Source organism: Pyrus communis, chromosome 3 (genome assembly GCF_963583255.1).
Source record: "Pyrus communis chromosome 3, drPyrComm1.1, whole genome shotgun sequence".
NCBI classification, from domain to species: Eukaryota; Viridiplantae; Streptophyta; class Magnoliopsida; order Rosales; family Rosaceae; genus Pyrus; species Pyrus communis.
The window spans coordinates 29,960,549-29,972,849 of NC_084805.1; the positions used below are offsets into that span (position 1 = coordinate 29,960,549).

The window sequence follows — 12,301 nt, forward strand, 5'->3', positions numbered from 1 at the left end:
GAGCACACACTTAAAGAAAGCTCACAAAATAAACTAATTAGCAAAGCTTTTCTTCTTTAGCTCTAGGCTTTGTTTTTCTTTGAATGATTTACAATGCTTGAGAACTTGGGTATTTATAGCAAACCAAATGATTAAACTAAGATTATTTATTACCACACAAAACACATTAATTGCACCTAATAATTTTTATTCAACCATACCTAACATTGACTAACTTTCCTTGCCTAACTTTGACATTGATTTTCAACAGATGCTGCTCAAGTATCTCCTTCACAATGGACACACTCCCTTTGACAGTTGCTATAATCAGTGGGGTAGAGTCATAAACTTTAGTCGTCACCCCCTTATCCGATTTGGTCGCTTCTGCGACCTCCTTTCCATTTCCCTCTGATTTGGTTGCTTTGGCGGCTGCCTTTCCTTTTTCGTCTCCGTCGTCACCATCTTTACTAAGAGTTTCCACTGACCCCAGAGAAATGGTCTTGGTCTTTGCTTGCTTGTTACTGATCAACCAAGAATAGTCCGACTCAACGAGCAGGTGGACGATTTTCTCTAGTGATTTTTTGTTTTTCTTGTCCTTCCATATCTTGTCAATTATGCCGCCATACGGGCCTCCTGTTCCTATCCATCACATCATCAAGCATATATAATTAACGTGTCATAGGGAGATATTATCAGTATTCTAAAGAAGTTATCATGCACTCCTCATCGTCTCATGTAAATCACAAGAAATGAGGAAATAATGTTTCTTTCCTAGAGTTCTAGCCAAGTGTGTATTATGATGAAAATGCATTGTGGAAAAGACGGAAAGTAAACAAACTTTTAGCAAGGGAGTCCCATAGTGAAGAGTAAACCCTGGCAAAGCCTGCAAAACATTTTATGCATGCACCTTCATTAGAAACGTTGAAAAAATGCCGATTAACGGAACGCTTTAGCTAGCTAACTGTGTACATAATTGCTTAACTAATTAGCTTACCTGAAAGCTTGTTCCTAGAGATGGATTGACGGCGCCGCTGGTTGCTATCCAAGTTGATCTCTACATCATCTTTCTGATTTGGTGTGACCACATCTCCTCCATCAGCAGGAAGGCCTACGTATAACAATTAAGTATCCAGATTACTGCTTCATAAAACAAACAAAAATAACAAAAAAAAACGTGCGTGCACACACACGTATATAGAGCAGTACGTACGTGCGCACACATGTAGCAGTGTGCCGAGTATTGGTACTTACAATAATAAATTAGCATCTCCCATTTGCTTCGTTGAGATTGTGGCACAAAGGCAGTTGGCATTTGGGCTAGCAATTGAAGGCTTGTCAATCCTTTATCTTCCGTTTGGTGCGCTAGATAGGGGTAGTGCTCCAGGAACCAAAGAGCAGTCTCTGTATTGTGGAATACAAAGGAGAAAAAGTCATTAATCTGCATTGTGGAATCAGTGTGTGCATTTTCTGAGAGAGAGAGAGAGAGAGAAAGTGAGAGACCGAAATGTTGTGCAATGATGGCGATATGAAGAATGGACATCTTGTCATTTCTGTGGAAGTGCCTCCAAAGATCGTTCGGATTATCCTCCAGCAGTTTGCCAGCATAAAACTTGACCAAGTCAGTGTGACCGAGAGCAGCGGCCCTGAAGAGCGGAGTTTCTCCTAAATGGTTCCGAGTCTCCAGCAGCGGCAGCACATCATTTTCTTTATCAGTACTACTAGCACTAGTACTGATGATGACCTTTTCCGGATCAGGCATGTTGAAGTTGCTCACCAAGTACTTTGCCGCTTCCACATTGCCGGATGCACTCACCTCGTGAAGAGTATTGTTGCCGTTGTTATTTGGAACCCTCAGAGCGCATCTATCTTCATAGCTGGTCGAATTTCTGAGTATATTGATCAACCCTTCGAGGACTCTTTTGCCTTGTGTTTTGCTGCTCAAAGAAGCCGCAAGGTGAAATGCAGTGTCCCCTTCCACCGTCATTTGATTGAGCAGTTTTGCCGGAAATTTCTCGAAGTATTCCTCTACGCCTTTCCAGTTATCCTCCATGGCACATTAATAGGGACATTTCAAGTCTGGAATTCGCCTTAAGCTATCCTCTCCCTCTGTTTGATCCTGCTGAACCCTGTTTTGATTGGGCACAGCCGCTAGCGTTCTCCAGTACCCCATTTTTAGTACTATCTAGCTTCGCGGTGTGTAATGTGGCATTCGTCAGCTTTGATTTATAGGCTAGCTGCTGCTGTTACTGCTTCTGCTATATGCTTTACTTAATTACTTAACAAAGAATGTTGAATAATAAAGCATAAAAGGATCGAACAGTTAAGGTTACCATTTTCTAGCTGTATATGCTTTACCCTACAAGCATCAGGCTTTGCTTAGTTTATTAGTTTTCTTTCGTACATTCTTTTCACCGTGCAACATATATATGTCGAGCCTTAATTAAGGAAGGGATAGATGGGAATCAGTTGTGAGACTCACATCACGGCGAACTAGTTCGAATTGTCTGGTTTTTAAGTTGCATTTCATAGAACATCCATGCAAAATCTTAACAAAATAAATAATTGAAGCATGTAATTGAGTTCAAAGAAATTGAGAAACACTATGTTATAAGAAATATTGATAATTTATCCATGACAATTAGATGGGCAAATAGTTTCTGGTTGCATTGAACTTTTGTAAGAATTGTTCTATGAACCGAAACTTACAAAATAGACGATATAGATCATTCCATAACTAATCCCTATTTTTCTAAAAATAAGAATCCCTTCTCTTATTAAATATGTTTATATATATTGTAATTGAAAAAATGATCAAATCTCATTTAAATTCTAAATTACAGAGAGGAGATTCGAATTTTATGTGCAGAATTCTGCTATGCACAACATTGTTTCTCAAGCATATTGAGTTTCATTCATTCACTGTAGAAAATTACATCTCATGTCCTTGAACAAGTACATACGTTATACATACATACATATATATATCACACCATAAACGCTGCTAAAGTGAGTTTTGTTCAGGGAGTCAAGAGGGGGCTGCCTTCCTTGATTAGCACGAACACGCTGCCGTTGTCTCCCCTGCTAATCCGGAGCTCTCCATCGAGGTACGTGGTTAGCAACCACGACTGGGCATTACTTGAGATGGAGAACTTAAAAGGGGGTCGACTGGAGATGGTCTTTACAACAGATGAAGCAGTATCTTGAACAGAATTGAGCAAACCTTTGAAGGGTGCGAGTTCGATTTTTTGTCCTAGAAACTCAACATTTTCGGGTATCACCAGCGAGTCTGTTAGTTGTGGGGTGCCAATTACGCCTTCTTCAAACTTAATCTGAACCAACAAAGTAATCGAACAAAATTCATTTACGGCCGAATCAACTAAACCAACAGTTTCATAAATAGTTTCCAACGTTCCAAAGAAACCTAAATTTTGAATTATGTTTGTTCTTTCAAATTTAATGGGCTAGCTAGCTTTCAAGAGGATATAAACACTTGGACAAAAAAGGGCACACTTGGACACAAAAGGGTTGGATCATGTAACCACCATATACTTTGGGTGAAGTTCTATTACGGTTCTGCAGTTTACTAATTGCTACAAAAAGCTTAGTTCCATCAATAAATAGCACGTGAGCGATACATGTGCAAATAAACTTGGGGTTCGGGGAGGTGTAAAAACATCTCACGTGTGCCGCTCGCGTGCTAATTTCTTAAACAAATGAGGTATTTAAGCAAACCATCTTTGAATTGTAACAATTAGTATCTACGAAAGTAATTGGCCACAAATGAAATACTCAAAGTGAAGTAAAACTTCGCCCAAACCACATCAAAGAAATTAATCAAATCAAGTTCATACATACACTAAGCAATGAAAAGGGAATGAATTAACCAAACCTGGACGCGCTTGGGGCTTCGGACTTCAAATGTCGCGTTGGTGCTGATGGAAGTGGTAGCCAGCGGTCCAGCAAACTGGACAGAGTTTTGTACGGTGAAATTATCAGAGTCAATTGTCTGAGATATCTCTTCAACCTTCACCAATGGAAGCGTCCCTCTTGACAACAACGGAAACAGACCCGCAAATGAAGTATACCTATAAAACAAATTGTCTAACTGAATCACTGAATTTAAGTCAACAAATTCTTTTTTTTTTTTTTTAACAATACGATATTTAAAACTACTCTAAACCGCGCAAAGACCGTGCAAAATAGTGGCCACACTGCCATACTAAGGAGCTTACAACAAACAACAATCAAGCCTTATCATACTAAGTGTGGTCCGCTGTATGAATCCTAGAACAACACTGCGTTCGGTTCTGTGCCAAGTCTTCCATTAGCTCTACTTCATATCTTTTCTTACAATCTCTTTCAAAGTTCACAGGTCTTCCTCTCCCCCTTTTCCATTGAGTCTCCTTCTCACACTCACATCTTCTAACCGGAGCATCTGTAAGTCTTCAGTTCACGTATCTAAACCATTTTAACAGATTTTCTCTCATCTTATCTTCAATTATGGCCACTCTAAGGAGCCTAACAAAACAAATTATTTACTAAACTATATAAAGTAGAGAATAAATAGTACTTATTATGTAAATATATTTTAATAAGTACTATTAAATAGTCTAGGATACGAGAAGGTTATAACTGAAAGAAAGGAAAGCAATTAGTCATTCTTCAAAGTTTCATTTATTCAATGACCAGAATTAAATGAGAGTATATAGCTGAAGATGTAGAACAAAATTTTTTTTATTTGCATCAACCTTTTGAGGGGCTCATTCAAGACTTACCCGTACTATTACTCAACAGAAAATAAGAGCTTAGGTTTCGGATCATCAGGATAGAGGTAGACAAAAGAGAGATTTTCATCGGTTGTGGATCACTCAGATAAATACAGTAATTCGCAAGAATAAAGTATACTTCAGCTATATTAAATTTATACACTATATTTATTAGGATTCCTCTTTGCATAATAGGTACTGTAGCCGGTATTCGTGTGATCGGTTTAATCAGTATTTTCTTTTATGGTTCATATTCCGAATTAAGTCCATCCCTGTAATAATCAGATGAACTGAGTTGTAGACATGAACGCATATGAATTCAACGGGATCCCCTGTAAGTCCCGATAAGTTCTTAATAATCATAATATTTTTTTTTAGAGGTGTTTCAAAAACCTCTACCTTTATGTAACAACTTCGTTAAATGATTTAGAACATCTTGTACTCAATAGTATCTGTCAATCTGCGAAGACGAATAAAATTTTTATTTACTTACTTTTTATGTAACAATAGTTTACTCTATGTGTTGAATTTTTTTATTTAAGTCACATCTATGAATTTTGATTAACACAATTAGTGGGCTGTAAGTAGAGTATAATATCACTAAATTGTAGTGACAAATAAATAGGCGCAGTTGGAGCTACTTACGCTAGAATCCATTTGCCATTGAGGAGAGGCAAGGCCTCGGTCGGAGCCGGAGTCGGGTTTTTGGCCTCCAACTGGGTAATAAGCTCCACAATCTCGGCCCGGGTCTCGCTGGTGGCGCTCAGCCCACGGTCAGTCCCATAAAACGAGTCCACCAAAGCCTTCTTCAGCCGACTGATCTCCGCTGGCTCCGGCTCAGCCGGCTTCTCCTCCACGGCCACGGCCACATTTACATCCCCGCTCGACTCGACCTCCCTCTCGTCATCGTTCGCCGATCGGACCCGGGTCGATGGTCGGGCCCCGACGATCAAGTTGAATTTGTTGGTGGATTTGGCAGCGGCGATCCCGACAGAGTTTCGCGCAAGGAGAAGGCAAGGCTTGGAGGTGAGACGGTGGCGTGGCGGGTTTAGCAATAGAGGGTTTAGGGTTAGCTGCGAGACGAAGGACATGTTTGGGTGCCTTTTTCTTGAGCTGAGATTTTTGTGAAAAGCAGGGAGAGTGAAGAAATGCTTCTGGCTTTTCTTGTTTCAACCACCGAACATGGGAAAATTGATGAGCAGGGCTCGAAATAGGGAGGGAGTTGAAGCCAATTCTATGAGAAAACCCAATTATGTCCTCGACTCGATTATGTTAGAAATGATTGTGTCCTCTCTTTTTCTTCCTCCTCCCTTCTTCTTCTTTTTTTTTTTTTTTGTTTTTTTTTTTATACCATAAATAAATAATTTTCTCTTGTTCTTTTTTGGCGTTAATAATACTATTCCAACGGCATATATTGATTGAAGGCCCTCTCATTTCCCGTACTATTCTGTTTGTGTGATCACGGTTAAGTCACGTCAATATTTTATATTACTATTTTTTTTATCTTATTATCTCTATAAAAAAATAATATAAAATGTTGAAGTGGCTTAACCGTGACCATACAAAACAGAAGGGCACGAAAAATGGGAGGGCAGACCCAATATTGCTTAGAATTTCACTCAAACTTGCTAATTTAATTAAAAAATTACGCTTAGTATCTAATATCCGTTAATTTTCTGAACTACTTTGTCGTATGTATAAACAAAATGAATTTGCATATTGCCACTCACAATTACTATGTTTTGAGATAGGATGGGAAGGGCAAAATGGTACTTACACTCCCAAAATCATGTGGGAGAAGTACACATGGATCCTGTCCACAACTGCAAAATTTATGGGACAAATTTATGTCGACGAATAAAACAAACTACAAAATTAATGACACGTTTCAAAGTTGTACTTAATCGACAAATCACACTATGGGAATATGCGAGAGCCAGAGGGGACGTCGTCGTTTTTATACGATTTTGGTAAACCATATTTTTTTGGTTGTCACTCTATCGTTTTGTTTGGTCAGTTTTAAGCTTTATGATTAAGTGGGTGAGGAGCTCATGTCTTCACGTTCTTTTTCTTCCTTTTTATAGGAAAATATTATACAGTCAGATTTACTCGATGGAATATGGACCGTCGGATGCGTGACGTGAGTTTTAAGTATCATTTTCATTTTCATAAATGCACTCACATATTGTTGTTGATTACATAAAAGCTCAGCCGATTTCAAGATACATCAAAAAAATTTATCTTGCTCAGCATTGAATAATTGCCCTTAGTTTTTGTGAAGATATATTTGGGTGGATTTGGGCCTTGAGAGTGGGCTTTCGGGTTTTCCTGGACTGGGGAAAGGCAAAGATGACAGCTTGGGTGGGCTTAGAACTTATGGGCTATAACATTATTTAAGAAAATTTAAATAGATATTTGCGGGCACAAGTTTGACATTTCTGAAGGTAATCCGAATTGGCACGAGTTTATGGAATTCGGAAATTGAATTGATATTCATTCATGAAATTTTTTGGATTGGAGTTGAAAACATGTATTTTTTTTATCTGATTAGGCCGAAAATCAAGCAATAGTGATGTTCACCATTAAAAATAAAAACCGTCACTATGACATCTTCATGTTTAAAAGTTGTTTAGAAAATATACATGTGAAGTTTTTTCGATGACCCTTCGAATACTTGGTATGGATCATTTTTGTGTTCCCTAAGTGTTTGATGCAATGCATGTTAATCATATCTCGAAAAAAACTCTGCATGTTACGTCGTGAACACTTGACAAATTTTTTTCATAACACTCATTATATTACTTCAATATATATTGATATCTGTTGACATATTTAAAAACTTAAATATTTAATAATGAGACGCTCAACATTGGAATCCTAACTTTAATTTACTTCGTCGTTGCTTCAGAATGCAATGTATGCATGTACCAACATCATTCATGAATCATTGAATTTTTTTTTTTTCTTGGTCGCTCATATATCATATGTAAATGTGGTTTGCCTTGTAATAGAAAAATATGAAGGGCATTGCATGTATATCAAAAGACCGAATATATTATTGGTAGAAAATGAATTTCGTGCAAAATTGTTAATTAAATAATGAGGATCTCAGCAATCATGGTTGCCGGCGAATATTTACCAATGAAATTACAAATTAAATCACTAGGATTAATAAAATTAAGAACACAGTCAATGCCCCTAATCCTTATAATTATGAGATGGTAATCGAGGTTCGAGCATAATGTTAAAAAGTGAATCCTTGATGAAAAAATGAATCTTGTATATGTTTAAAAAATTCCAATTTCTTCACGGAACCACTTATGCTACATAACCAACGAAATCGGAGCAATACAGACTTGCATGAGCCCTGCTACGTTTTGAAATCACGTTATTAAATTATCAATCACACTATTACATTAGCCTTTGGAAGGATTTTCTCCCTTTTATGCATTGAGGTTAATCAGCATTATTATTTTGACTTACTAATTAATCAGCTGTGCTTTGCATTGCAAAGTTGTTCTCAATTGCATCTGTGTCTTTTGAGCGCAATCAATGCAAAGAGCTTTATTGGTAGAGGGACAAACTTTTTTTAGTCACATCATTGCACATATCAAATAATGATTGAACTCACACCAACTTTAGGAAAGACTTTTTTATTATGGTTGGAACACATAATAAAATACCACATATCATTGTATAATTAGAAGAAAAAAAAATCTTATAATTATATAATAATATGTTGTGTTTCACCCCGTATGTCATACACGTTAAAAAATCTCTCCAACTTCACATAAGCCGCCTTCTGATTTTAGAGGGATTTTATAGAAATACATATGAGTTGGGTTGAACTTAATTTCCCCTTTGTGCTTAATTTGGTACATTTACGTATTTGAGCATTAACGAGATTTTGATTTGTAGCTATGAAACTTTACGAAGTGCACTATGCATATGAATTGTGCTAACCATAGCAAATAGCCCAGTGGTGAGGGCGCAAATTTCGGCTCCTAAAATATCAAAAAAATGAAGGTTTTGGGTTCGAGGCTCCAAGCTGGTGAGTCTACTTGACTTTGGCCAATGTGAGGCTGAAATGTCTTTGTGAGTCTTTCCAGCCTTCATAATGAATGGATAACCATAACTTGCCATCAGTTATTCTCATTTTTTAAATAAAACGGGTATATGAATTTTGCTTTAAATTGTTCTTATATGAAAATAAAAATTGTCGTGTGTATTACTCAACAAAAACAAAAACAAAAAAATTAAGGGAATTTTGACGAAAAGTTTTTAGTACTGTTTATTTTAAGAAAAATTCATATTTTTACATTAAAAAATCAATTCTGATACTATTTATTTTATTTTTATTGTTTAAGTTCTTTTCATTAATTTTTTTAAAAATTAAAGCATAATGGAAACTAGTGCCACTTGGCAGAGAGCATCGAGTGACGCGCCGGCTTACAGGACTATTGACTTTATTCTTCGCCGGCGACGACCACCACCCGCGTACAAAGAACAACACCCCAAACCCAACTAAACTACCTGAAAAAGAAATACAACTAACCAATAATTTTCTGTATCCGAAAACAAAACAAACACAAAACAAACATAAATTTTTATACTTTAAAATTCCCAACCATTGCTTTCTCTAGAAGCCATCATTTTTGCCCTCTTTCCTTCTTCTTCTCGTTCTTCTATTTTGTCCCTTTTTCTTGCTTTTTTTCAAACCCCAAAATCCCTTTTTTCAACGGCAGAGCTGGCGCTCAGCTCGCATTTTACATAACCCAGTTTTCAGAATCCCCCCGAAGCCTATTTGGCAGTGCTGCTTTTCTCACAAGTGCTTTTATTCTGTTTCTTGAAGACGCTCACGGGTTCTCCATGGACAGAGTCGGACTTGGACCCCTCCATTTAATCCCAATCTGTACGCTTTTTTCCCAAGCAACAATTCTCTCTCTGAATCTTTGTTTTTATTTTTTTTTGGGTTTTTGGGGTGGGTCTTGAATCGTTAAAGAAGAATGAGTCAACTCAGTTTGTTATTGCAGGAAGCGGTGCGGCGGGAGAGGGCGGCGAGGACGGTCCTCGAGGTTCTGAGAGAGCAAATGGACGACGCGGGTGGAGCGAGGGGGGTTTTGGGCAGGCGGAGCTTCAAGCAACGGCTGAGACTGAACGGGTTCGGATGCTGTGGGGCCACCTGGGGCTTCGGACAGACGGCGGCGATTGGCGCCAGAGAGGATGAGGAAGATCAAGAACCGCAAAATCTTCCGCCACAAGAACGAGTGGTTATAACTGTGGGCCAGGCTGAACCGGTTAATATTTGGAATCCGGATTGCGTTGCTCCGGTTTCGAACGGGTCGGGTATGAATTTAGCTGCCGCTCTGGCAGCCGAGCGGCAGTTCCGGGATCCGCAGGATACGGAGGCAGAGGGGTCAGTGGGTCCCGCAGATAATGCAAGGACGGGAACAACGGCGCCGGGAACGCCGATGAGAGTGTCGCTGATGAGGCTGCTTGAGGAGACGGAGATGGACGGCTGCGACTCGTTTGGCGGTGGCGCGACGGCGGACAGTGAAAAAGCAGCGGAGGGAGGGATAGGGAATGATTCGATGTGCTGCGTGTGCATGGCAAGGAAAAAAGGCGCGGCTTTCATCCCATGTGGGCACACATTTTGCAGGGTGTGTTCGAGGGAGGTGTGGTTGAATCGAGGTTCCTGTCCCCTCTGCAACCGTTCGATCCTCGAGATCCTTGATATATTCTAATGATCGTCCGATTTGATTGGATGATCAAAGAAAAAACAAAAAACCAGAAAATATTGGATGTGATTGTTTGTGTGGGAAGATGCCTCGAGATTGGTGCGTTGTTGAAACTTTGATGGTGGAATTTTCAATGACTGGAAAATCCAATTCAATTTTTTCACATGTAATATGGGGTTCTTGAATTTAATTAGTGTTTCCATGACTCTATTTTTCTGCAACTTGAAAGGTACAATGTGCATTTTGTGTACATTTTTATGGTAATTTTTTTTCTATTATTTTGGAGTTATGTTTCTTGTGATGGCATTGGTATCTCACGTTGCCAAAATAATTATGCACTGTCATGCGTTTAATTTTCTTAAGTAATAATAAATGTTAGCATAGTCATTTTGTAATAAGTCTGAGTTTCGACCAATACACTTTATATGACTAAGTACAGTATCACTTGTACATATAATTTAAAGTCACATAGTTTTTTTTCTATGTAGCAATGCATTATTATCTTAAAATATCGTCACAATGGTACCAGAAACGTAAATGCATTGTTCTCGTAAAATATATAATATTGACCCGACCTTTGACTGAAGAAGCTAATTGTCAGATAAATATGTTTGATTTCTTTGGAGGCACATGTACAAGGAAGCTTTTGTTAAAACAAAAGCAACTGTCATCTTTTAAATTTGTCGTTAAAAAGTAAGCTTGAAACGTTGGCTTTTGTTTGTGTTTCAAGGGGAATCTTGAAGAACATTTGGGGTGGGTTGGACCAACCACAACTACCATCAACTTATAAGTTGGTGGGCAGAAATTGGTGGTTGTGCGAATCCATTTATGTGGGCTTAAGATAATGTGTTATTTTTTCCAAGCCCATACAAAAACGTCCAATGTTGCACAAAGTTGGCCCTAGGTCCTTCGGTTCTATCATCTTCTAATTTACCGCTGGGGATTCAACAGGTTTTTTTTCCGTACACATTAAAAGTGCATATTTAAGTTACGGATGAGAACAAGGGTCTTTGGATTTTGTTAGAACAAACAACTTAACAACTCTTGTTCTCACGTGTAGCTTAAATGTGTATACTTCTGGCGTGCATTTGAGAAAGCCTTGAAAATTTCAAACTACCATCAAATCATTATTAAGAAGTTCAACGCGATGTTGTCTCCAAATTAATCAAATACTCTGATGTGCAATAGTAATTTACAGACCTAAATCACGTATGAATAGCATCACGGAATTTGAATCTAGCAATTCGAAAGAGATGCCCTTTTATTAATTATATTTATTTAAAGGAAAATATATTTTTGATCAAAGTAAAGAATATAAGTAAACTTATGATATATCAATCTGCATGGCATATAAGTATCAAAAGATTTATGTATACAGTTTTCATATAAAAAGTGGGGATCATTTTCATGTATATACGTGTATATAGTAAACGAATATAGAGAATGACTTGTATGGCACAGTGCTATCTAGCTATCTTGTGTTCAACATGAAAAAAGAATCCAAGCTTTGTTGTATATTTTTGAATTTTTATAAAAAAACAAAAAAAACAAAAAAAAAAAACACAAAACTCCCTTGTTTTTTTGGCGATGGATTATCTTCTGTTTTTCATTGTTTTTGTTTTGGTACAATAATCACATTATCACATGATTTTATTAATTCACGCATGTATCATAATATGGGTAGACAACTTTACATGGCAAAACAAATTTGATCACAATCTTGTGATATGAATCTTTTCTTCTTCTTTTGTGTTCGAAATGATAATCAAATATGAATCTAGTCGCCCATAACATTGCATGCGGGATGGACCCCATTTA

General features: G+C 37.8%; 2 protein-coding genes and 1 long non-coding RNA gene across 4 annotated transcripts; 1 reads left to right on the forward strand and 2 right to left on the reverse strand.

Annotated features, from left to right (window-relative positions):
- Positions 1 to 255: 255 nt before the first annotated feature.
- LOC137727756 (uncharacterized) lies at positions 256 to 1,067 on the reverse strand. Its single transcript, XR_011067849.1, has 3 exons — positions 974 to 1,067; positions 818 to 862; positions 256 to 618 (listed from the first exon to the last, which is right to left on the reverse strand). It is a non-coding gene; the product is annotated as an uncharacterized lncRNA (long non-coding RNA).
- Positions 1,068 to 2,778: 1,711 nt separating this feature from the next.
- Positions 2,779 to 5,948, reverse strand: LOC137728852 (plastid-lipid-associated protein, chloroplastic-like). The gene is made up of 3 exons (XM_068467636.1): positions 5,391 to 5,948; positions 3,869 to 4,064; positions 2,779 to 3,308 (listed from the first exon to the last, which is right to left on the reverse strand). Exons 1-3 carry the CDS (start codon positions 5,834 to 5,836, stop codon positions 2,997 to 2,999), a joined length of 954 nt encoding a protein of 317 aa, XP_068323737.1. The 5' UTR covers positions 5,837 to 5,948; the 3' UTR covers positions 2,779 to 2,996.
- A 3,223-nt stretch (positions 5,949 to 9,171) lies between these two features.
- LOC137730010 (E3 ubiquitin-protein ligase APD1-like) lies at positions 9,172 to 10,761 on the forward strand. 2 transcript variants are annotated; one of them, XM_068469072.1, is made up of 2 exons: positions 9,172 to 9,657; positions 9,779 to 10,761. In XM_068469072.1, the coding sequence occupies exon 2, from the start codon at positions 9,836 to 9,838 to the stop codon at positions 10,487 to 10,489; it is 654 nt and encodes a 217-aa protein (XP_068325173.1). In that variant the 5' UTR covers positions 9,172 to 9,657; positions 9,779 to 9,835; the 3' UTR covers positions 10,490 to 10,761. The 2 variants fall into 2 exon arrangements, with proteins under 2 accessions (XP_068325173.1, XP_068325172.1); XM_068469071.1 differs by lacking the exon at positions 9,172 to 9,657 and having other exon boundaries at positions 9,670 to 10,761.
- The last annotated feature ends 1,540 nt before the right edge of the window (positions 10,762 to 12,301 follow it).